Source organism: Aquarana catesbeiana, linkage group LG05 (genome assembly GCF_042186555.1).
Source record: "Aquarana catesbeiana isolate 2022-GZ linkage group LG05, ASM4218655v1, whole genome shotgun sequence".
Lineage (NCBI taxonomy): Eukaryota > Metazoa > Chordata > Amphibia > Anura > Ranidae > Aquarana > Aquarana catesbeiana.
This window is the reverse complement of record NC_133328.1, coordinates 245,168,008-245,193,188: the sequence shown is the minus strand read 5'-3', so window position 1 is coordinate 245,193,188 and position 25,181 is coordinate 245,168,008. Positions and strand designations below refer to the sequence as shown.

Genomic DNA, 25,181 nt, shown 5'->3' with positions numbered 1-25,181 from the left:
TTCCTTTCAGCATACAATGCCACAGGGGAAGGAACGGTCCTCGCAAGCGATACCCTACGCGCACATATTGCGCTGATCCCGAAGGAAGGGAAAGACCCTCTACTTTGCCAAAATTATCGGCCGATCTCCCTGTTAAACGTAGATCTTAAAATGTTTACGAAAATCCTCTCCACACGGCTGATAGATCTGATCCCGCAATTGATTCATTCAGACTAAGTGGGATTTGTCCCCATGAGGGAGGCACGTGACAACACGACCAAAGCGATCAACCTAATCTATGCAGCGCAGAAACAGAAAACCCCGATGGTGCTCCTGTCGACGGACGCTGAAAAAGCTTTCGACAGGGTGAGCTGGCCATTTCTATTTGAGACCCTTCGGTGCATAGATCTAAGGGAGCGAAGCAATTTATTCCTGCCCGTCAGCACAGGTTAAGGTCAATGGCCATCTTTCACCATCATTCCCGATAACAAATGGGACAAGGCAGGAGTGTCCCCTATCGCCTCTGATATTTATCTTGACCCTTGAACCCTTTCTGAGGTTTAGCAGAGACAACCCGAACATCTCTGGTTTACGATTGGGTACCACCTTCCCCCCCAAAAAATAGCGGCATTTGCAGACAATCTGCTATTTTTCTTGACCAGCCCATTGGTATCTATTCCGAACCTGCGGGCAGAACTGAAGACATATGAAAAGCTGTCGCTCTTACACATTAATTACCAGAAATCTGAGGGGGTCACCCTGCCACCATCCCTAGCTGCCCTGGTCAGAGTGGACTTCCCCTTTAAATGGGCCTCGTCACACATTCAGTACCTAGGCATTTTTCTGCCCAGTAGAGTAGAAGAAATTTTTCCTCTCAACCCCCCCCCCCTCCTGTCGGCTATAAAAAGAGATCTCCAGAACTGGCATAAGGGGATGTTTTCCTGGTTCGGACGATGTGGCATAATAAAAATGATCATGCCGAGGCTATTGTACCACTTCCAGGCACTCCCTATACGGATCCCTGCATCTTTCCTCAGAGAAGTGAATAGAACCTTCGTTGCGTTTATGTGGGCCCAAAAACCCCCCCGCTTGGTCCAGACCATTCTGCGACTCCCCAAGTTGAGGAGAGGTATCGCTTTGCCGGATGCTAACCTCTATCTAACAGCATGCCATCTGACTCGGGTTCTGGACTGGTGTAGACATGGAGCCCTGAAACAGTGGGTACAAATAGAATACACCGTCACGGAGACCCGGTTGGAGTCGCTGCCCTGGTGCCAAAAGCCCCTGCCAAACCTAATACTGAACCACCCCATGGTGGGAGAAACATGGCAAAATGCCCGTAAAGCTTTCCGCGACTTCGCAGTTGCTCCGCTACCGTCCCCGCTCACTCCCATTGTCGGAAACCCAGCCTTTGTTCCGGGGCTTTAAGGACTCTAGATTTCTAGAGTTGGAGGTTGAACGATCACAAGCCAGACAATTCCTTGTCAATGGCCAATGGAAAAACAGACAACAAATCACTGATGATCCAGCCCTGACGGGACTGTCATTCTGGCAAAAGATACAGCTAGCCCATTTTATTGGCTCCTTGCCTTCACCGGTGGCTTTTAGGAGGCAACTAACCTCCTTCGAACTAATGAGTTTGGAACAAACCCCACTGAGACATGCTATCTCCCTGATCTATCAACTAATAGCCCAACCCCCAGACTTTAGACCTCCCTATATAACCCGATGGGAACATGACCTAGGGGTGCAATTCATGGAGAAACAAATAGATAGGCTCTTTCTTTTCGCTCACAAAACCTCTATCTGTGCCAGACACCAGGAAGTGGGATTTAAACTACTATCCCGGTGGTACTATACTCCGGATAGAATACACAAGATGTTCCCCCAGAGTACGGACCGGCGTTGGAGATGTGGAGAGGAGGTTGGCTCGCTCCTTCATGTCTTCTGGTCCTGTCGGATCCTCCGCTCTTTTTGGATGGAAGTGCGCCGCATAGTGAAAAAGTTCACAGACTGAGAGGTACCGGAGACCCCTGAATTCTTCCTTCTACATCATCACAAGATCCCTACTAAGGTCTATAGGAAATCTATTATCCCCCTCCTGCTTACAGAGGCAAAGAGCTGCATCCCCTTGCTCTGGAAGCAGACACAGCCCCCATCAGTAGCCGTGTGGTTAAAAAAGATATCGGAGATAAAGGCAAAGGAAGATCTGGTGGCCACGGAGAAAGGCCTCAGCAAGCAAATCTCGAAAAAAAATTTTTTTGCCACAGATTCGTTTATTCCGAGGAATATAGTGAGCTGTTAATCTAACTTTTCAGTGATACGATACGCTTCTTTGGTCCCCAGATGGGGCGTGGTGAGACCGGATGGAGACACATGGGGTTTTTTTTTTTTTTAATCTCACCTTCCTTCCCTCTCTATTTTTTTGTTGCTACCTTTTTCTTTCTTATTATGGGTCGCCTGACCCTGGGATCAAAGTCCCTGTTACCCTTTTTACATGTAATACGGTGTTCGCCGTGTAAAAATGGACATGTGAGATGCAGAACCTCCCTATCCTTCCGCGTTTTGGTGAAACCCCAAAGGCGGCGAACTCTTACTGTATGACTACATATACTGTAATATCAATTGCCTTTGGGAGAGTTTACTGTTCTCTTTATACATAGCATAGTGATGGTTTATGTATTTCCACATGCTCTGTCTTCCCAAATAAAGAATTTACAAAAAAAAAAATAAGAAAGCGGTGTCTGTATCGGTGGGGCCTGAAATAAGTATAAAAATTTTAGCAGAATGCACATCTTTATTAAATTATACCTACCGATCCAAGAATGTAAATTAGGGTGCCACTTATCTAATAGCAGTCTGGACTCTGTAAGTAATGGTGGAAAATTAAGCTCATAAGTACGGATTAAATCTGCTGGCATTTTTGTGCCTAAATAATTCAGGGCAAGTGTAGTCCACTTAAAGTGGAAGCCTCCTCGGACTTGTATAAAAGTTTTTGTGCTGGTAGTGCAACCTCCATCGCCTCTGATTTCGAAAAATTGATTTTGAAGTTTGATAAGGCACCATATAAATCAAATTGTTTAAGGAGATTTGGTAAGGATACTGCTGGATTTGTTAAAGAAAATAATAGGTCATCGGCATAAGCCGAGACCTTATGTTGTGTATTACCCACTGTCACTCCTTGTATATCCTGATTTAGCCTGATCATGGAAAGAAAAGGCTCCAAGGTAAGGGCATATAAAAGAGGGGACAGTGGCATCTCTAACTGGTACCATTCCTAATTATAAAAGACTCTGAGAGCACCCCATTCACCTTAACCTGTGCGGTCAGATTTAAATATATCTTGGCTATCCGGTTCATCATCACCTCCCCAAGTCCAATATGTCTGAGTACGGAGAGCATAAATGGCCAACTTACTCGGTCAAATGCTTTCTCAGCATCTGTACTTAAAAAGACACATGGAGTTTTTGTGGATTTGGTCACGTGAAGTAGGTTCAGCACTTTAGAAGTGCTGTCCCTCGCTTCACGTGTCGGGATTAAACCAACCTGATCTAAGTGGATTCATTTTTGTAAATAATTTGACAGTCGGGTAGCCAAGATTATAGTATAGAGCTTAAGGTCTACATTCAAAAGTGAGATAGGCCTATAGCTACCGCACAAGGTAGGGTCCTTGCCTTCTTTATATATCACAGCGGTGTGGGCTCCTAGAGTATCCCTAGTGAATGAAGATCCAGAATCGATCAAACTAAATAGATTAATCAAGCGTGGGCCTAATATTTCAAATAGTCTTTTATAGTATTGTACAGTAAACCCATCTGGAGCCGCGGCCTTCCCTGATTTCATGGACCCTAACGCTTGTTGAAGTTCCAACAATGTTATTGGGGCATCTAGTTCTATACATATCTCATGGGCTAAGGACGGCATTTGAGATGATTGAATATATTCATCTATAGCAGATCAAGGCGGTATAGGTAATGCTAGATCATATATCTTTAAATTCCTGGGTGATATGAGTTGGTAAATTTACTTTTTGGCCGTTCCCATTGACAACTTGGGGGATATATGTTGACAAACAATATTTTTTACAAATGGCTCAGTGCATTTTACCTACTGAGGCCCCCTGTCTGCATTGGCCAGTTTTACGTAAAAAGTAGGGTAGACTTCAACTTTAAACACATTAGTCCAAGCTCAATCCAGTGACTAATCTCTTCTGGCTGCTCTTGACCAGCTAATCTTGAATAAACTGAGCCAGCAGTCCTACAGGCCAAGCCCACTGAGAGCTTTTAGTCTAGGTTATGCACATTGATTATTCACAATGAACATTTTTCTTAATTGTACAATAAAACTGAACTCCAGGTATTGCATATTTGCATTGCTCCAGCTTGGACCAATGTAAATATACACATTTCATATGGGACTGCTGTGCAAGTGTAGCATTACTGTAGTATTTGACACTACTGCAGTGATTGCTACAGTCTTCGGGGTCCTGTGCTGAGCAGCTGCCCCTCTTCATTGTAAACATGGTCGCTTATTGGTAATGCCGCCATTCACAATGCTTTAGATTTTTTTCAATTAGTACAGGCTGTTCTCTGATTGGACGAGGTGGAAATGTGGCGCAGTGATGAATCTCTACCCCATCCATTCAGAGAACACATTGTACTAACTAAAAAAAGACAGGGTGTTCTGTGATTTAATTGCTGTGCTGAATGAGCAACCCCCTGTGATCATCATGCAAAAGGGTAGCCGCTCTGTACAGAACTTGGACAAAAGAAGAGACCTAGTGCTCAAGGCACGGTATGACCCCTCTGGATTTTTAAAGGCAGACCAGGTGTTGAGTAAAAGATATATTTTTTGATAACATACAATAAAATTTGCAGTGACAAAAGAGTAGCATATAAAAATACAATATTATTAACAAGTAAGCTCAGTACAGAAACATAGGCAGGAAACTTGGCTGCCTTAAGGCCGTGGGTAGGCTAGCGAAATTACATGCTAGAAAATGACGCCTAACATGTTTCGGACTGTGACGTCCTTCCTCAGAGACTTAATGTCATTTGAGAACAATCATATGGTATTCTATAAATGTAGTAAACATTAGTATAGATATAAATAACAAAGTAAATCTCTATAGATTTGTAATTAGTATCATACTTTCAAAGAGAGACTGCGTATCTGAATACATGGTAGCTTGATGATATTAGAAATTTGTACTTACACAGGTGAGCTAATCACTGATGTATAGCCAGGGGAGTTGGAGATAGCCAGTTGCACATAACTCTCCTGAAGTCACAGAGAGAGCCAAGGCAGGATCCAAGAGGTGACGGCCACGGAACAGGACCACCATGAGAGACTGGACATGGGAGGCAAGGCAGCTGACCCAACTGCAAAAGCACCCAGCTGGTGGGAGTAATGAACTCGCCCCAAATCTGGCCGGCCACTAGGTAATGCGATGTAATATATAGCAAGAAATGATAGTATTTTTGTCTCTGGAAATAAACAAGAGACGACAGGGAATGGTAAGGGTACTGGGAGAATGTCTAATAACTGTCAAACACAGGACCAGCCAAAAATGGCGGGTCACTGTGTGAACAAAAAAGTGTACAAAGGTAGAGAGCTAGTCCAGTATTTGAGTCTATATACAAAAATCTAGAGAGGTAAAGCTGCTAGGGTGTACTCACAACGTACCTATGAGCCGTCTGCCTGGTTTAATGTGAGACCAGCCTGACACTATCAGTGTGGGTGTCTGAGCTGGCGGTGGGGTTTAAATAACTAGTATAAACAGCTGAAATTGATTGCTAACTCCTCCGAGCGACCCAAGTCCGAGGTAGTCAGTTGGAGGGGGGTCCAGCCGGCAATCTGCGCATAGTCCAGTGAGGGATAGCACCAACTGGTGGTCAGCAATGAGAAGCTCACCTAAGCATAGTCAAAATGATAATACAAATACATAATACAAACATAACGTCATCTTGTCATCTAGATAAATCTATTGAACAGAATTAGGAATAGGTGAAAGGTAATGAATGAGTGAAAGAATAATGACATAATTAACAAAAGTTAATGAAGGGTGAAAGTGAAAGTTAAATAAAAAAAATAATGATAAAGGTGATTAATGAAATAAAATAAATATAAAAATAACAATAAAAATAAAATTGAAAATAAATGTAAAGATAAGTGTGTGTGTGTGTGTGTGTGTGTGTGTGTGTGTGTGTGTGTGTGTGTGTGTGTGTGTATATATATATATATATTGTACAAAAGAAAATAAATATGAAACCAATATAAATTGTATGGGCCAACACATGTTACATAGTCATAGACATAATATCTCTGTATGTTGCAGTCGTTCAGGTGCTTATCTAATACTTTATTGAAACCATCGATGCTCCCCGCTGAGACCACCGCCTGTGGAAGGGAATTCCCCATCCTTGCCGATCTTACAGTAAAGAACCCTCTACGTAGTTTAAGGTTAAACCTCTTTTCTTCTAATTTTAATGAGTGACCACGAGTCTTGTTAAACTCCATTCTGCGAAAAAGTTTTATCCCTATTGTGGAGTCAACAATATGGTATTTGTATATTGAAATCATATCTCCTCTCAAGCGTCTCTTCTCCAGAGAGAATAAGTTCAGTGCTCGCAACCATGTTAACCATGGAGGTGCTTCCTGTAATGTGTCGTGAGGATAAACACTGCAGTTTTAGTTACTGAAGCCCCCCATTCCCTCGTGAAGACTGAGGAGAAGAATAAATTCAATACCTTCACCATCTCCCCATCCTTTGTAACCAGATGTCCTTCCTCATTCTTTATGGGGCCAATATGGTCTATCTATATCTATCTATGGACTATCTCTACCTCTGGACCCTCCCCCCATCGTCTAGTTTAAAAACCCCTCTAACTCTTTGGCCATCTTCATTCCCAGCGGATCTGCACCCTCCTCATTTAGGTGAAGTCCATCCCTTCTATAATACCGGTTATCGACTGAGAAGTCGGCCCAGTCCTCCAAGAACCCAAACCCCTCCTTACTACACCAGTTCCTCAGCCACTTGTTTACTTCCCTAATCTCCCTCTGTCTTTCTGGTGTGGCTTGATGTACCGGTAGTATTCCTGAGAATACTACCTTGGAGGTCCTTTTCCATAATTTAGCTCCTAAGTTCCTAAAATCATTCTTTAGCACACTCCATCTGCCTCTGACTTTGTCATTGGTGCCAACGTGCACCATGACAGCTGGGTCTTCCCCCGCCCCTCCCAGTAATCTGTCCACTAGATCCATGATGTGCCGAACTTGAGCGCCTGGTAGACAACATACAGTTCAGTGCTTCAGGTCTTTGTTACAGATTGGCCTCTCTGTCCTAAGAATTGAGTCCCCTACCACCAGAATCTCTTTCCTTTCCCTCCCCCCCACTCTCACTGGAGGAGTTCTTCCCCCGGCAGCTAGGAGAGTCCCTCAGCTCCAGCAGTGCTGGTCCCTGGCTGGTTTCACCAATGTCACTCAATGGAGCCTCCCTGGCACTTCCCCCTCTACCCTTCCTGACTTTCACCCATCTACTCTTTGCTAGTGCCTGCACCTCTTTGTCTCCACCCGCCTCTGTGCTGGCCCCAGCCGGCATCTGCCATGTACATTCCTGGCTCTCCTTTAGTATGGAGGAACTTCTCAGTGCTGACAGTTGCTTCCTCAAATTCACAACCTGGGCTTCCAGGGAACCAATGAGCTTACATTTTGCACAGCAGTAGTCTCCCTCAATCGGATGATCAAGGAATGCATACATGCCGCAAGATGTACAACGAGTCGCCTCTCCACACCCGCCAGGCATCGTACCTATTAAATTTAATGAGGATTGGGGATTATACCCTGTCCAAATTACCTAACAACTAGCTTCCTGACACTAATACTCAACAAGACAATACACAGGTACTCAACAAGACAATACACAGGTACTTGCAGACCTACGTGCACTCGCAGACCTACATGCACTCGCACTACACAGTACACAAGTACTAATGATCCACACACACTACTCAGACAACACTAACTCTGGTTTTTAACTCACCACTTAGACCAGTTCCACTAACTCTGGTTTTTAACTCACCGCTTAGACCAGTTCCACTTAGACAGAGTTCCAGCAGACTCAAAGATGAGCAGGCTCACAATGAGTTCTGCAGAAGGTTATATAGGCCTCAAGCACCTGTGACCAATTAACCACTCTCCTTAATTAGTAGGCTGAAGGAAGCAAAGAAAAAAAAATCTGTTTAAAAAGTGTCAGAAAAAAGGTGTTAAAAAGCTACAAGGAAAAGCCCCAAAAGAACCTAAAAATGCAACCCAGCAATCACCAGCAGTCAAAAAGCAAAACTTGTTCACACTCTCCATTCAAGGTCCCCACTGTTTAGCTTCCAACCAGCAGTCTGGCCAGTTATATGTGTGCATATAGCCACAACAGTAATATAGCTGAGAGAACCCATAGCAACATCCCTACAAGTCCAATTCACATATCCCTGACTGGAAACCTTCCAGGTATGGTTTGAATTAAACGCCTCCTTAAGGCCTGGAGGTGTGGTGGCATTGAGGCGAAAGATCCACTTCAGGTTGCTCTGTAGGAGTAGCTTATTAGTATCGCCACCTCTTGGTTCATTTGGAATATGGTCCTAGTGCAAGAAACCGCACTTTGGGAGTGTGGTCAAAGTGCACCGTACACCTATATGTCCCAAGTGGGAGACTAGGGTCTTTCTTATGGATACTAGCGAAATGTCTGCAAATTCTTCACCAGAGCGCAAGTTTGGTTTTTCCCACATGGTAACAATTGCATTTGCACTGCAGTAAATACACCACTCCTGCAGTACGACAATTGACAAAAAATTTGGGTCTGCGCCTCTCTCCATTTGGTAAGTTTACATTTTTCCTGGTGTCCATATACTGGCAATAGTTACAATTGCCACATCTGAATGTCCCTGTTGGTTTAGCACTGTCATGTTTGTTAGTTTTGTAGTTTTGTTAGTTTTGTATTCGCTGTGCACAAGTTTGTCACGTAGAGATGGAGCTCTCCGATAGGTAATGAATGGTTAACGAGACAAATTGTTCTAAGTAAATGCCAGTATTTATATAAGATATCCTTAATCTGTCTATGCTGTGGACAGAACCTTGTAATTACCCGTGTTGGTGAAAGATCTTTATTGGGTTTTTTGGGGAGATGGAGATCACGTCTAACTTTGTTTTTGGCCTTTTTGTATGCTTTTTTTAAAATGCCGTTGGAGTAGTCTCTAACATGTAATCTTGTTCTCAATGTAAGTGCTTCCCTTTCGAACAAGGCATCGTTAGAACAGTTACGTCTAGCCCTGATGTATTGTCTGAAAAGGATGGATGCCAACAGGGGTCCAGGTTGGAAACTGGAAGCCTCAAGGATGATATTGCCCGCTGTAGAGTTCACTACAGAAAGCCCGCAGCAGTGTGTTTAATAATTGTCAAGTCCAAGAAAGAAATTCTGGATACATCATGAATTATAGACTTGAGATTGAATGTGTTACTTAAATTAATAAATTCAAGAAGGGATGCAGTGGGACCATCCCATAGCACAACATTATCAATGTAGCGATAGCAGGCTGTGGCATGCCTGGTATAACTACATGCCACATCATCTGAGAACAACAATCTCTCCTACTCCCCCAGGTACAGGTTGGCGTATGCCGGTGCCCATAGCCACGCCCTGTACCTGGAGGTAGTGTGAACTGTCAAAAGAAAAGTAATTGTGCTTAAGAATAAACTCAAGATATTCTACAATGAATTCAACCAATGGCCCAGTGTACTTGTTCGAACATAATAATGTGCATTGTATAACTGAGAGCACCAAATTGTGAGGGATTGAACTGTATAGGGCCTCCACGTCAATGGCAATTAGGGATGAGCCGAACACCCCCCTGTTCGGTTCGCACCAGAACATGCGAACAGGAAAAAAGTTCGCTCGAACACGCGAACACCGTTAATGTCTATGGGACACGAACATGAATAATCAAAAGTGCTAATTTTAAAGGCTTATATGCAAGTTATTGTCATAAAAAGTGTTTGGGGACCCGGGTCCTGCCCCAGGGGACATAGATCAATGCAAAAAAAAGTTTGAAAAACGGCCGTTTTTTCAGGAGCAGTGATTTTAATAATGCTTAAAGTCAAACAATAAAAGTGTAATATCCCTTTAAATTTTGTACCTGGGGGGTGTCTGTAAAGGGGCGCATGTTTCCCGTGTTTAGAACAGTCTGACAGCAAAATGACATTTCGAAGGAAAAAACCCATTTAAAACTACCCGCGGCTATTGCATTGCCGACAATACACATAGAAGTTCATTGATAAAAACGGCATGGGAATTCCCCACAGGGAAACCCCGAACCAAAATTAAAAAAAAAAAATGATGTGGGAGTTCCCCTAAATTACATACCAGGCCCTGCAGGTCTGGTATGGATTTTAAGGGGAACCCCGCGCCAAAAAAAAAAAAAAAAATGGCGTGGGGTCCCCCCAAAGATCCATACCAGACCCTTATCCAAGCACGCAACCTGACAGGCCGCAGGAAAAGAGGGGGGGACGAGAGTGCGGCCCCCCCCTCCTGAACCGTACCAGGCCATATGCCCTCAACATTGGGAGGGTGCTTTGGGGTAGCCCCCCAAAACACCTTGTCCCCATGTTGATGAGGACAAGGGCCTCATCCCCACAACCCTGGCCGGTGGTTGTGGGGGTCTGCGGGCGGGGGGATTATCGGAATCTGGAAGCCCCCTTTAACAAGGGGACCCCCAGATCCCTGCCCCCCCCTGTGTGAAATGGTAAGGGGGTACTTACCCCTACCATTTCACTAAAAATCTGTTAAAAATGACAAGAGACAGTTTTTGACAATTCCTTTATTTAAATGCTTCTTCTTTCTTCTATCTTCCTTCATCTTCTTCTTCTGGCTCTTCTGGTTCTTCCTCCGGCATTCTCGTCCAGCATCTCCTCCGCGGCGTCTTCTATCTTCTTCTCCTCGGGCCGCTCCGCACCCATGGCATGGGGGGAGGCTACCGCTCTTCTCTTCATCTTCTTCTTCATCCTCTTCTCTTCTTCCTTCTTCTCTTCTTCTCTTCTTCATTTTCTTCTCTGGGCCGCTCCGCACCCATGCTGGCATGGAGGGAGGCTCCCGCTGTGTGACGGCGTCTCCTCGTCTGACGGTTCTTAAATAACGCGGGGTGGGGCCACCCGGTGACCCCGCCCCCCTCTGACACATGGTGAATTGACGGGACTTCCCTGTGACGTCACGGGGAATGCCACAGGGAAGTCCCGTCATGTCCTGTGCGTCAGAGGGGGCGGGGTCACCGGGTGGCCCCGCCCCCCGTTATTTAAGAACCGTCAGACGAGGAGACGCCGTCACACAGCGGGAGCCTCCCTCCATGCCAGCATGGATGCGGAGCGGCCCGGAGAAGAAAATGAAAAAGAGAAGAAGGAAGAAGAGAAGAGGATGAAGAAGAAGATGAAGAGAAGAGCGGGAGCCTCCCCCCATGCCATGGGTGCGGAGTGGCCCGAGGAGAAGAAGATAGAAGACGCCGCGGAGGAGATGCTGGACGAGAGAACGCCGGAGGAAGAGCCAGAAGAACCAGAAGAAGAAGATGAAGGAAGATAGAAGAAAGAAGAAGCATTTAAATAAAGGAATTGTCAAAAACTGTCTCTTGTCATTTTTAACATTTTTGACAGCTTTTTAGTGAAATGGTAGGGGTAAGTACCCCCTTACCATTTCACACGGGGGGGGCGGGATCTGGGGGTCCCCTTGTTAAAGGGGGCTTCCAGATTCCGATAAGCCCCCCGCCCGCAGACCCCCACAACCACCGGCCAGGGTTGTGGGGATGAGGCCCTTGTCCTCATCAACATGGGGACAAGGTGTTTTGGGGGGCTACCCCAAAGCACCCTCCCAATGTTGAGGGCATGTGGCCTGGTACAGTTCAGGAGGGGGGGGCCGCACTCTCGTCCCCCCCTCTTTTCCTGCGGCCTGCCAGGTTGCGTGCACGGATAAGGGTCTGGTATGGATTTTTGGGGGGACCCCACGCCGGGTTTTTTTTTTTTGGCACGGGGTTCCCCTTAAAATCCATACCAGACCTGAAGGGTCTGGTATGGAATTTAGGGGGAACCCCACGTCATTTTTTTTTTTTTTATTTTGGTTCGGGGTTTCCCTGTGGGGAATTCCCATGCCATTTTTATCAATGAACTTCTATGTGTATTGTCGGCAATGCAATAGCCGCGGGTAGTTTTAAATGTGTTTTTTCCTTGGAAATGTCATTTTGCTGTCAGACTGTTCTAAACACGGGAAGCATGCGCCCCTTTCCAGGCATACTATAGACACCCCCCAGGTACGAAATTTAAAGGGATATTACACTTTTATTGTTTGACTTTAAGCATTATTAAAATCACTGCTCCTGAAAAAACGGCAGTTTTTAAAACTTTTTTTTGCATTGATCCATGTCCCCTGGGGCAGGACCCGGGTCCCCAAACACTTTTTATGACAATAACTTGCATATAAGCCTTTAAAATTAGCACTTTTGATTTCTCCCATAGACTTTTAAAGGGTGTTCCGCGGCATTCGAATATGCCGCGAACACCCCAAATTGTTCGCTGTTCGGCGAACTTGCGAACAGCCAATGTTCGAGTCGAACATGAGTTCGACTCGAACTCGAAGCTCATCCCTAATGGCAACCAACAAGGTATCACCACTGACGTGGAGGCCTCCAAGATCTGAAGGAGGTGGATCGTGTCTTTGGTGTATGTCGGAAAGATTCCACCAACGGTTGAAGCAATCTATCAACAAATTTGCTGAGGTTGTCTGTGAGACTCTCTTTCCCTGGCACAATTGGTCTACCTGATGGCTTCTGAATATTCTTGTGTATTTTTGGGAGTGCATAAAACGTTGCCTCACATGGGAAGCCCGTCTTAATTTATTCCCAAGTATTATTATCAACGATGTTGTGGTAATAGGCTTGATCGACTAACAGAGATCTCTTATGAAACCATCAATCATGGATTTGGGTATATGTCTATACCATTGTGGCCTGTTCAGTATGTAGTGACAAAAGTCGACTTGGTCGACATTGTTTTTGTATCACAATGTTTCCGCCTTTGTCGGCTGGTTTGATTGTAATAGCTGAGTTCTCTTGGAGTGACTGAAGTGCAAGTTCTTAGTTATGTGTAAGGTTGCCCTGTCCATAAAGGGAATATTTGAGGTTTCGTATATCCCTTGAGACCAATTTTAAAAATGCAGCAGCATTGGGGTTTGTACTTGGGGTAGGGTAAAGACTTGATATCTTTTTCAATGAAATAATGTTAGACTTATGTGGTTTCAGTGTGGAAATCATTCCGTCAACCTCCGCTAGAATAGTCTCGAGCTCGAGGGAATCTATAAGATCTTGAAATTTAATTTTCTTCCAATAATGTCATAAGACTCTTAATGGCCTCTAATTCAATGGTACTATGAGTAAGGCCTTCCAATGCTTGTGTTTTGGTAAAGACATTTCAGTAGTAGATTACGAACAAATAAATGTACGTCTTTGATAACCTAAAACTTATTAATATGGGTGACTGGGCAAAAAGTGAGGCCCTTTTCCAAAATGTAAATTTCATCGGTGGATAATGTGTGATCAGATAAATTTATAATGTTTAGTGATTGGTGGCTGGATGGGTTTTCTTGAGTTTGTGTGGGTGATTGTTTGGATTCTCTTGATGTTCCTTGGTTTGTGCTCGCATGCGATCTAAAAAATCCCTTTGGCGAGATGTACCTGTGAGTGAGGTAGATGTAGGAGTGTGATTGGTTAGGTGTTTTAGTGTGAGTGTAGGAAGATTTGGATTTTTGTGACATGTTAGGGTACTCTCTAGTGTATGAAGATGGGGAATCGTTTGTGTCTGAAATGTCGTTGTTCAAGATATTACCCGGACAGAGGCGTTTCTGTCATCTGCGACCATTCATGGGTGCAGGTTGAGACGTGATAAGTGGTTTAAATGTTTTAGATGTTCTTGCTCTATTATTAGCACAGTAAGGGGCACCAACAATATGTATTGTTGATGTTCAGCGCTCTATAGTTGTCAGTCCATCTATATGCGCGCTCCTCCTGAAAAGCCTTTTTATCACGGAAAAATGTCTTGTCTTTTTTAATGAGTCTCTCCTTATTATATTTCTCTAACCGTTCTCTAAGCTGTTTTTCTAGCTGGTCATGAAGGGCATGTGTTTTAAACGTTGTCAGTTGAGTATTCAGAGCATCGATTTTTATGTCAAGCTGTGACATTCACTTGCAGTACTCCTGAATTAGCAAGGTCCTGAGCTTACTTGGTATTAATATTTTATTTTTATATGCTACTCTTTTGTCACTGTACATTTTATTGTATGTTATCAATAAATACATATTTTATGCAACACCTGGTCTGCCTTTAAAAATCCAGAGGGGTCATACTATGCCTTGAGCACTAGGTTACATAGTTACATAGTTACATAGTAGGTGAGGTTGAAAAAAGACACAAGTCCATCAAGTCCAACCTATGTGTGTGATTATGTGTCAGTATTACATTACATATCCCTGTATATAGGTCTCTTCTTTTGTCTGATACATTGGATTAGACAGACCAGGTTACTGCACACACTGCCAATCCCTGCTTTATTAAATTGTACAGAACTTGTAGGACTGCGGTGATCATTGTAGTAGTGCAGATTACTACATGGATTCTGTGCTTCCACAGTGGTCTGACAGGCATGCAATATGTATACAGTGGAACCTTGGTTAACGAGTAACGCGGTTAACGAGTGTTTTGAAAGATGAGCAACTTTTTTTTTTTTTTTTAATTCTGACTCGGTTCGCGAGTGTTGTCTCGCAAAACGAGCAGAATTCAAGCTAATGTGGTGTGCAGTACCGCATTTGGCCAGAGGTGCAGGGGCGCCGGTGACACTCGGAATGGTTCAGAGCCATTTGGAACTTCTCGGAAACACTTGGAAATACTCAGTTCCCGAGCCTTTCTGAGGGTTTCAGAGTTCAGCCGAGCTGTCCCCGAATATTTCCGAGGCTCTCCTGCACCCCCCACCTCTGGCTACATGCGGTATTGCATGCAATAGAAGTCAGTTCGGAACGAATATTTGTTTCCATTGACTTCTATGGGGAAACTCGCTTTGATATGCGAGTGCTTTGGATTACAAGCATTCTCCTGGAACGTATTATGCTCGTAATCCAAGGTTCCACTGTACTTACATTTAGGAAAGTTGGGAAGACTATACACTAGGTTTTATTCTTAGTTGTAAGAGTTTGATGCTCTTTTGAAGTTAGCCCCTGCATGAATCATGAGTCCATAGCATTGTTTGGAGTAACAGGCACTTCTAAGTTTTGCTGAAGACCGGGAACTACAGAGGGGAGGAAAAATTACAGAATTTGAGATAGATCTTTCTTTGATTATTTTCTCATCCCCATAACCTAATGGCTACATCTAAATGTCTTAGTGTATGGTCCTCATTGCTTTCACAAGGTGGGCTTACAGTGTACACCTTAACCCCTTTCGCTCCTAAGGGTAAAACCAATCTCAATGTCTAAGCCCAATTTTGCAACTTTGACGTGTAATTTGTGCATCTAGGTGGATTATACCTTGTTTTTTTCAGGACAAATTGGGCTTTCATTTGGTGGTAAATGATAATGGATATCTCCTGATTTATTTTTCCCTTTAACGTCTTTCAGGACAGCACCTTGAAAGCGTGGCTCCACCCACTTGTCAGGAAACACACCTCCACCAATCTTTAAAAGGAGGCTCCTTCCCACTTATCAGTTTTTGTGTTTCCTCCGGAGGGAACACATAGGGGAGTTAGGAGCTCTCAAGGTGCTGTCCTAAGAGGCCAGGCTCCCTACTCCATTATTTATTTTTTTTACCTCAAGAGAGCCAGTTCCTCCCATCTCCACAGGTTGATGTAGTGCCGAGTGGATGGGTTCCTCCCTCGTTAGTGCTTGGGGGGAGCGCGGACTGCTCCAGGAGTCGCCGCTCCCAGGTGGGTGCGTTAGGCATGTTGGCCAGGACATGTTAATTTTCCTGACGCCACTGCCATCTTGGGAAGGGCAGTCAGAGAACTGCATCCGCTGGATGTGAGGTAATCGGAAGTGGGGCGGCATCCGACGAGCAGGCGCTGGGCGTCATTTCCGCGCAGGGGGAGGAGGGAGGAATAGGTCTGGTGTCTATATTTCCGGTTCCGGCGCAGAGGCGTTAATGGAGTTTGGAACCGGCCTTTTTGCCACAAGCATCACGCTGCTGCCTCAGCATGGACTCAGGAACCGCAGCAAGTGGGACAGGCACCAGCAAGGCCCAGGTAAGGAGCAGACTGTAGGTTCTGCTCTATTTTCCTGGGGTCTCTGTCTAGCTCTCTTCTCCCTAGTTCTTAGTGGGACTTGAGTGTGTTTCCCCCCTGGTGGCGGGGGCCAGTCTGGGCATAGGAGTCTGCTGTTTCTCTCACTCTGCATCTGTGGTGAGCATCTTGAATGGTTTCAGGCTGACTCTAAAGGATGGTTTGTCTTTTTCTCTTTTTTTTTCCCTTATCATGGCAGACCAAGAGCTCTGACCCAGGGATTAAAAAGAAATGTCCTTCATGCAAAACTAAGTTACGTAAAGGCTGGAAAAAGACTTTATGTCAAGCATGCATTGACTCCTTGATGAAGGAAGAAGCTGCTTCCGCATGCAGTGATCTGATCGCATCTGTCAAAAAGGAATTGGATGCTACCATTCAATCCTTTAGATCCTCACTTACAAATCCATCCGCAAGTCAGACTACTACCTCACAGTCCTCTCAAGGCTCACTGTTAGTCCCGGCAGTGGAGGCAAAAGTGGGTCCTCGGAACCTTTCCCCTTCTCATTCTAATGAAGAATCAGATGAGGATGGGGATGAGCTGGAGAATATGCCTTCCAAATATAAATTGTCTTTGGATCAAGTGGACGGCCTCTTGAGGGCAATTTATGCTACTTTGGGCCTGGAGGAAGAGCATAAAGAATTGTCTTTACATGACAGGATGTATGCAGGGCTCAGCGAGGCCAAAACAGGTACCATTCCAGTCCACGCAGTGATTTCTGAGACAATCAAAAAAGAATGGGCTTATCCTGAAAGAAAACCATTCTTCTCAAGGGCTCATAAGAGAAGGGTTCCCTTTTGATGAAGACTCAGTGGCTCTCTGGAATAAGGTTCCAAAACTCGATGCAGCCTTTTCTCAGGTGTCAAGATCAACTGATCTAGCATTTGAGGACATGGGATTTTAAAAGACCCCATGGATAAAAAGATGGATCAACGACTGAAGAGGGCTTGGCAATCCATTATGGGCAACCTTAAGCCAGCAATGGCAACTACTTGCATCTCCAGAAATATGGAGTATTGGGTAAATCAGCTTAAAGCTCATATAATAGCGGATTCTCCTAAGCAAGAAATCCTGGATTCCTTTTCAACTCTTTCAGCAGCTGTAGCCTATGTCTCAGATGCATCAGCTGAATCTATCAGGATGACAGCAAAAGCTCCAGCCCTTATTAATTCAGTCAGACGGGCACTATGGTTAAAAAACTGTCAGGGGGACGCAGCATCTAAAAACAAATTATGCAGGGTCCCTTTCCTAGGAGATTTATTGTTTGGCCCTGATTTGGACTCAGTTCTTGACAGGACTGCAGATAAAAAGAAATCTTTTCCTGTCAAGAAGAAAAAAACAACCAGTCAAACGTTTTTTTCCTTCGCAAAGGGCTCAGGAACAAAACAAGCTTCAAGAGAAAAAGAAAAATTGGTCAGGGTAGAGGGGAAAGGGCAAAGGGAATGTCCTTTTCCATCCTCCTGCATCATCCAGCAAGACGCAATGACAGCCGGTTATAGGTGGGAGGAAGACTTCAAGGTTTTCTCCCCTATTGGGCAAGCATAACAGAAAACCAGTACATTCTGGGTATGCTAGCCCAGGGTTACAGAATAAAATTTTCAGATCTCCCCCAGAAAGGTACTTTATAACAAATCTTCCAAGAGATGCAACAAAGTCCCTAGCAATGAAGAACCTGTTAAAGGATCTGATAGATCAAGGGGTTGTAACTCACGTTCCACAGGGGAGCATTATCAGGGATTTTATTCTCATATGTTCCTGATAAAAAAAGCCATCCGGAAGTTTTCGATTAATCCTCAGCCTGAAACCACTGAACAGATCAGTCCTATACAAAAGATTTTGTATGGACTCCATCTTCACGGTCAGAAACCTATTGACAAAGGAATGCTTTATGGCATCGATCGACCTTCGAGATGCCTATTTGCACGTCCCCATAGCCCCTCAGTCTCAGAAATTCCTAAGGATGGCGATAAACATGGGGAAAGAGGTTCTGCACCTACAATTCAAGGCCCTCCCCTTCAGCCTTTCTTCTGCGAATATTTACAAAGGTGATGGCAGAAGCTCTCGCACCTCTCCTCCTGCAGGGGATCGCGGTAATTCCGTACCTGCTCTTCTTTGCCCCTTCCAGGGAGAAGTTATTAGAGGACCTCAGGAAAGCCCGCGGTCATCTAGAAGCCTTGGGTTGGATCGTAAATATCCAAAAATTTCAATCCAGCCCAGGAAGTACAATTCCTGGGGTTTTAAATCTGTTCAGTCGAACAGAGCGTTTTTCTCCCAGAAGAGAAAAAGATAAAAGTCCAAAATGTTGTGGCCTCCTTACAGACAAATCAGGAATTATCAGTCAGGAGAGTCATGTCAGCACTAGGAACCCTAACCTCAACCATGCCAGCCATTCATTGGGCAAGGTTACATTTCAGACCTCTTCAGATTTTCCTCCTGAGAGTATGGAATCACAGGACAGAATCTCTGGAGGCAAAGTTAAAAATCCCCATCAAAGTCAAACGATCGCTTTGGTGGTGGAGAAATCAGGCAAATCTGTCAAAGGGCCTGCTTTGGTCTTTTCAATAGAAAAGGTGGTAACAACGGATGCCAGCGTGTGGGGTTGGGGAGCTCACCTGGGTCAAAGCTTCATACAAGGTGTTTGGTCTCAGTCAGAGACAAAAAGGTCCTCAAATTGGAGGGAACTAAGGGCAGTCGCCTTAGCATTGGATGCCTTTTCTCCAATCCTTCAAGGTTCCCATGTCCAGGTTCTCTCAGACAACACCACTACCATAGCCTACCTGAACAACCAAAGGGGCACAAGAAGCAAAACACTGCAGTTTCTAGCTTCAATGATCCTGGGATGGGCAGACAATCATGTGCTGTCCTTATCAGCAGTCCACCTCAAGGGGACTCTAAATGTAGTGGCAGATTATCTAAGCAGAAGACGGATTCAAGAGGCAGAATGGAGCTTGAATCCGGAAGTTTTTGTAATGATCACCAGGGCCTGGGGCCAGCCACAAATAGACCTGTTTGCGTCAGAAGAAAATACGCAACTCCCGGTATTCTCAATTTACAGAAACGACAGTTCCCAGGGGACAGACGCATTAATACAACCCTGGAACTTTCATCTGGGTTACGCTTTTCCTCGTTTCAACTAATCACTTTGGTATTGAGAAAGATACAGAGGGAGAAGGTGGCAGTAATTCTAATTACTCCATTTTGGCCAAAAATAGCATGGTTTACCACCATTCTACAGCTGGCAGTCAAACCGTCTTGGCAGCTGCCTCACCAGCAAGACTTGCTCCTACAAGGTCCGATATATCATCCGGAAGTGGCCAGTCTAAGCCTTACCGCTTAGTATCTGAGGAGCAGTTGTTAAGAAACAAGGGTCTGTCACAACCTTACTTTCCAGTAGAAAAATAGTGACCAGAAAAATCCTATGCTAAATATTGGAAAGTCTACAACTCCTACTGTCGTTCGACAAATAGAACGGTAAAAAATTTAGTGTCAATTTTAGCATTCCTTCAAAATGGTGCAGACAAAGGCTTGTCAGTCAGCACGCTTAAGGTGCAAGTAGCCGCTTTGGGAGTCTTTCTAGAAAGACCAATCTCTTCTGAGCCCTTGGTTATAAGATTTCTCAAGGCGCTTACCAGATCCAGACCAGCTCCTGCTAAGCATTTCCCAATTGGGATCTATCAGTGGTCCTACAAGCCCTCACAAAGGAACCTTTTGAACCACTACAAGAAATTTCACTGAAGAATCTTACTCTTAAGGCTTTATTTTTGGTTGCAATAACATCAGCAAGGAGGATTAGTGAACTGCACACCCTATCTGTTAAAAAATCCTTTTTATCCATCTACACTGATCGGATTATACTCAAGACCGATCCGGGGTTTGTGCTGAAGGTAGCGTCAGCCCACAACAGGTCGCAGGAGATCATCCTACCAACCTTTTGCTCAAACCCTTCAGGGGAGAAAGAAAGCAAATTCCACAATTTGAATGTAAGAAGGACTTTATTACATTATCTGGAAGTAACAAAAAATTTTTGGTCTTCGGACTCTGTTTATACTTTTTTCTGGAAAAAAAGAAGGGCCACCAAACATCTAAGGGGTCAATAGCTAGATGGCTTAAATCCGCTATTCTGGCAGCCTACTCTCAGTCGGGGCTATCCCCCCCCCCCCCCCCCCCCCCCCCCCACTGGGAATTAAAGCACATTCTACCAGGGCTCAGGCCACTACATGGGCAGAAATAGCTGGTGCCACCCCAGATCAAATTTGTAAGGTGGCTACGTGGTCAAGTTACCTAATGTTTGTCCGTCATTACAGACTGGATCTTCTGTCAGCAAGCGAGCAGGCTTTTGGCAGAAAGGTCTTACAAGCTATGGTCCCTCCCTAGTGGGGGTAAGTCTCTGTTATCCTCTCAAGGTGCTGTCCTGGAAGACTTTAGGGGAAAAATCAAGTTAGACTTAGTGGTAACTTGTTTTCCAGGAGTCTTTCAGGACAGCAGCAACCCGCCCTTATTGTATTAAATTACTATGCTGTGACTAACCATATTCTGATTATGTGTTCCAGCTTGGGCCGGAGGTTTTCTACTACTACTGATAAGTGGGAAGGAGCCTCCTTTTAAAGATTTGGTGGAGGTGTGTTTCCTGACAAGTGGGTAGAGCCATGCTCTCAAGGTGCTGTCCTTAAAGACTCCTGGAAAACAAGTTACCGGTAAGTCTAACTTGATTTTTTTTATCATCAAAGGAGAACTGGCCCAAAATAGTAAAAAGAAAATCATTTGGATTTTTAATTTAGCTGTATATTTCTTGCTACTACCATGACCCACCCCCAAAGAACAGCCCAAAACAAATTCTTCCGCTCCTGATGATCACAGCGATACCACAGTTAGTTGCATGTACACGTAGTACAGCCCAGAAACATTAGTGCGCATTTTGCTTTATTTTATCCTACCTAAAACACACTGACACTAGTACTAATTAAAAAAAAAAAATATTTATTTATTTTTTAACAGCGTCAGCCCCGGAAGATTTGGCTGCTGAATGACCAGGCCATTTTTTGCGATTCAAGACTGCGTCGCTTTAACTGACAATTGTGTGGTCGTGTGACGTTGTCCCCAGACAAAATTGATATCCTTTTTTCTCCACAAATAGAGCTTTCTTTTGGTGGTATTTGATCATCTCTGCGTTTTTTTATTTTTTGCGCTACAAACAAAAAAGAGCGTCAATTTTGAAAAAAACACAATATTTTGTACTTTTTGCTATAATAAATATCCCCATTTTTTTTTCAAAAAAGCACATTTTTCTCAGTTTAGGCCAATATGTATTCTAAATATTTTTGATAATGAAAATCGCAATAAGCGTTTGGTTTGCGCAAATGTTATAGCGTCTACAAAATAGGGGATAGATTTATAGCATTTTAATTTTTTTTACTAGTAATGGCGGTGATCTGCGATTTTTATCGTGACTGGGACATTATGGCGGACACATTTTTGGGACCGTTGGCATTTATACAATGATCAATGCTATAAAAATGCATTGATTACTGTAAAAATGTCACTGGCAGTGAAGGGGTTAACACTAGGGGGCGATCAAGGGGTTAACTGTGTTCTCTGCTATGTGTTCTAACTGAAGGGGAGATGGGACTTGCTAGGGGAAGAGAGAGATCGTTGTTCATACTGCTTATGAACACACAATATATCTCTTCTCCCCTCAGAGAACCGGGATCTCTGTGTTTACATATAGAGATCCCGGTTCTCACCGTGAAACAAGCGATCGCTGGAGCCCGGCGGTCATCGCGACCACCAGGCACTCGCAGTGGCCACAAAAAGAAGCGACGTAACATGACGGCGATTTGCACAGCCAAGCCATGTTGCCACAGTACAACTGCAGCGGCTGCTCGGCAAGTGGTTAAACACACTTTTTTTGCTACCTCTGCTAGGACAGACAATGTATTTTTCTCATCCATTCACGGAGACAGAAAACACAGGGATGTGCTTCACAGTGACTGATCACTGATAGCCAATCAGAGGCTATCACAGCGATCAGGTGACCCAGATTAGGACAAACCGGGTCCTAAACGTTCGAACCGGGTCCAGTCACTGTGACGGGAGCATGCCATGAGGCATGCTCCAAGCACAAAGGGAGGTACACAAATATGTGGCCCAATGGCAAAAAAGCTCAATGCAGTGGGGCCACATATTTGTGTTACATCGGTGCCAAGGGGTTAAAGTATACTGAAATCCTTCTAAGGAGAATTTAGCACTGCTACAAGCTACTTGTGTTGTATGCTTTACAGGGAGGCATTTGTTTAGCATTTTTTTTCTACATCTAGCAATTAACTAACTAGCTAGGTATTAGTAGCATGATGAAGCTACTAAAAAACTCCTGTGTAACTGTAGGCCTCATCAGGAGACTGCCAACAAATAGATAAAGCTAAACTCCAGGCACAAAAAAATTAATTTAAATATATTCCTCAATAGCCACTAAGTATATAAATCCACATTGTGTACACCAGATGCTGCAAACTCAGCTATTACCTTGGAAAAGTGGCAGTGACATCATCATTGTGTGCATATAGCCTGTGCAGAGAGCAGTGCTGCGGGAGAGACCCAACAGACCCCACCAATTTCAGGCTGCCTGCTGAAAATACAGGAGGAGGCAGACACAAGACCAGTCACCTTGCACAAGGAGACAGGGCTGGCTGGTCTTTATTACAGAAAGGATGTCATTACAACGTATAAATGTATCATAGGTGACTCCAGTAATTGTAATAAACTGTTTACTCTAAGGTCCCAACTTGAGTTAGAAGGAAAAAGGCTTAACCAAGATTGTGGAACGGGTTCTTTACTGTTAGAGTGGTAAAATTGTGGAAGTCTTTACCTTTGAAAGTGGTACTAGTAGTGTGTTCACAACTTTTTTTTTTCTATGGGTTGATCTAGATGGGCTTTTTTTTTTTTTAACCTTTACTAAGCGACTTCACAAAAACTTCTCATTAAGCAGAATATACGTGGCTATGGAAATTATTAGATGAAGTGGATGAACCTGTGTCTTTTTTCAACCTTAACTTCTTCAGATCCGTGCTATAGCTGAATGACGGCTACAGCGCGGACCTGCTTTGCCAGGAGTATGTCTGTTGATGTCCTCCCGTGCCCAAGCGGCCGGCATGCTCTGTGATCAGTGAGTCTATGAGACTCGCTGGATCACAGATCAGAGTAAGGGGTCGATCCTGACCCCTTACCACGTGATCAGCTGTCAGCCAATGATAGCTGATCATGTGATGTAAACAGAGCCGGTAATCGGCTATTTTTTCTCCTCGCGCTGACAGCGTGAGGAGGGGAAAAAAAAGCCGATCACCAACAGCTGTGAGAGGGACATCAATCCCGATCATGGAGAGCTGCCGCCAGCTCCTCAGTGCCCACCTGCCAGTGCCACCAACAGTACAGAACAGTGCCGCCTACCAGTGCCCACAGTGCCACCTATCAGTGCCTCATCAACAGTGCTGCACATCAGTGTCACCTACCAGTGCCCATCAGTGCCATCTATCAGTGGTGCCTATCAGTGTCATCTTAAAAATTACCTGTTTGCAAACATGATATTTTTTTTCCTTTAAAATTTTCCATCTTTTTTGTTTAGCAAAAATTAAAAACCCCAGCTGTGATTAAATACCACCAAAAGAAAGCTCTATTTGTGTGAAAAAAATGATAAAAATGTCATTTGGGTACAGTGTTGTATGACCGCGCAATTGTCATTCAAAATGCGTCAGCGCTGAAAATTGGTCTGGGCAGGAGGGGGGTTTAAGTACCCATTATGCAAGTGGTTAAAAACTACATAAGAATATATATCTATAACAATAAAAACACTAATAAGAAAACCGTAAAATGAAAATGCTACTTTTAATAAGTATTAGATCTAAATAAATTTAAGCTGATCAAAGATGTTTGTGTTATACAGTATATGATACATTTTAACTGCCTAAGTTTGATATGGGTGCTAATGTAATAACTTACCCAGCACATGTTGGGTTGTTTTGGTACATTTAGATGTGGTCTCCTTTATTTTCATTATGGGCTTGGGGGGGAGGCTACCAGTTTTTTTTTTTTTTTAAGGTTAACCTGCTAATCCTTTATCCACCTGTGTGGAACTTCCCCTGTATCATACATAATATGTTATGACAGTTGGAATTCTTTTGCTTTAGCGTGTATGAATATTTATTCATGTAGATTATCTGTATATCACTTATTTGTTGGATATGGGTTTTAGCAGCGCTGTGCTGTGTAGATATTCATTGGACTGGGGTGTGGTAATGCATGACAGCACTGGCTTGCTGCTTAAGGGAGACAAGTTTTTCCTTGTAGTTTTTTAGGATCAAGTTGTGTCGTGAGAGTTAACTTGCACATTTTGGTTCTTTACAAAAATCTTAATATTTTCACTTAATTTTTTTTTTTTAAGTCTCCTACAGTTACACTTGAAAAATTCCTTCAAGCTCTGTCACTTGCAGTGGAGCGACAATTTGAAGAAAGAAAAACACTCAAGGAAAGCACTTAAAATATTTGTGATGTAATGATCGCCTTTTCTGTTTTATATTGTAAAAATGTTGTTTGAATGTTTTTGAAATATATGGTGATTTACCAACTTTCTGGGAATTTGTGTACCAATATAAACTTTGTCTCTATGATGTTGCTGCCTTTGAAGTCAAAGAGCACTTATCCTTTATGCAAACTGCATTAGTGGACTACAGGGATGAGGAGACCAAGATCATTTTCAATTGGTGATAATTGTGAAGTAAGTTATCTTCTTATTGTAAGTTAAGACTTATTTTTATATTCTTGTCTGTGCCTCAACTGGGGTGATTGAAACCCCCCTTTCTGCCCTGGTGT

The 25,181-nt window shown here is 43.9% G+C and overlaps 1 protein-coding gene across 4 annotated transcripts in view; it reads left to right on the top strand.

Moving 5' to 3' along the window:
- TRIP13 (thyroid hormone receptor interactor 13) overlaps positions 1-24,937 on the top strand; it is a 244,675-nt gene extending 219,738 nt beyond the window's left edge. For all 4 annotated transcript variants that reach the window (XM_073630674.1, XM_073630673.1, XM_073630671.1 and 1 more), the window contains one exon: positions 24,754-24,937. In XM_073630674.1, coding sequence (XP_073486775.1) covers positions 24,754-24,849 — 96 coding nt within the window. In that variant the 3' untranslated portion in view covers positions 24,850-24,937. The remainder of the gene's footprint in view (positions 1-24,753) is intronic.
- Positions 24,938-25,181: the final 244 nt, after the last annotated feature.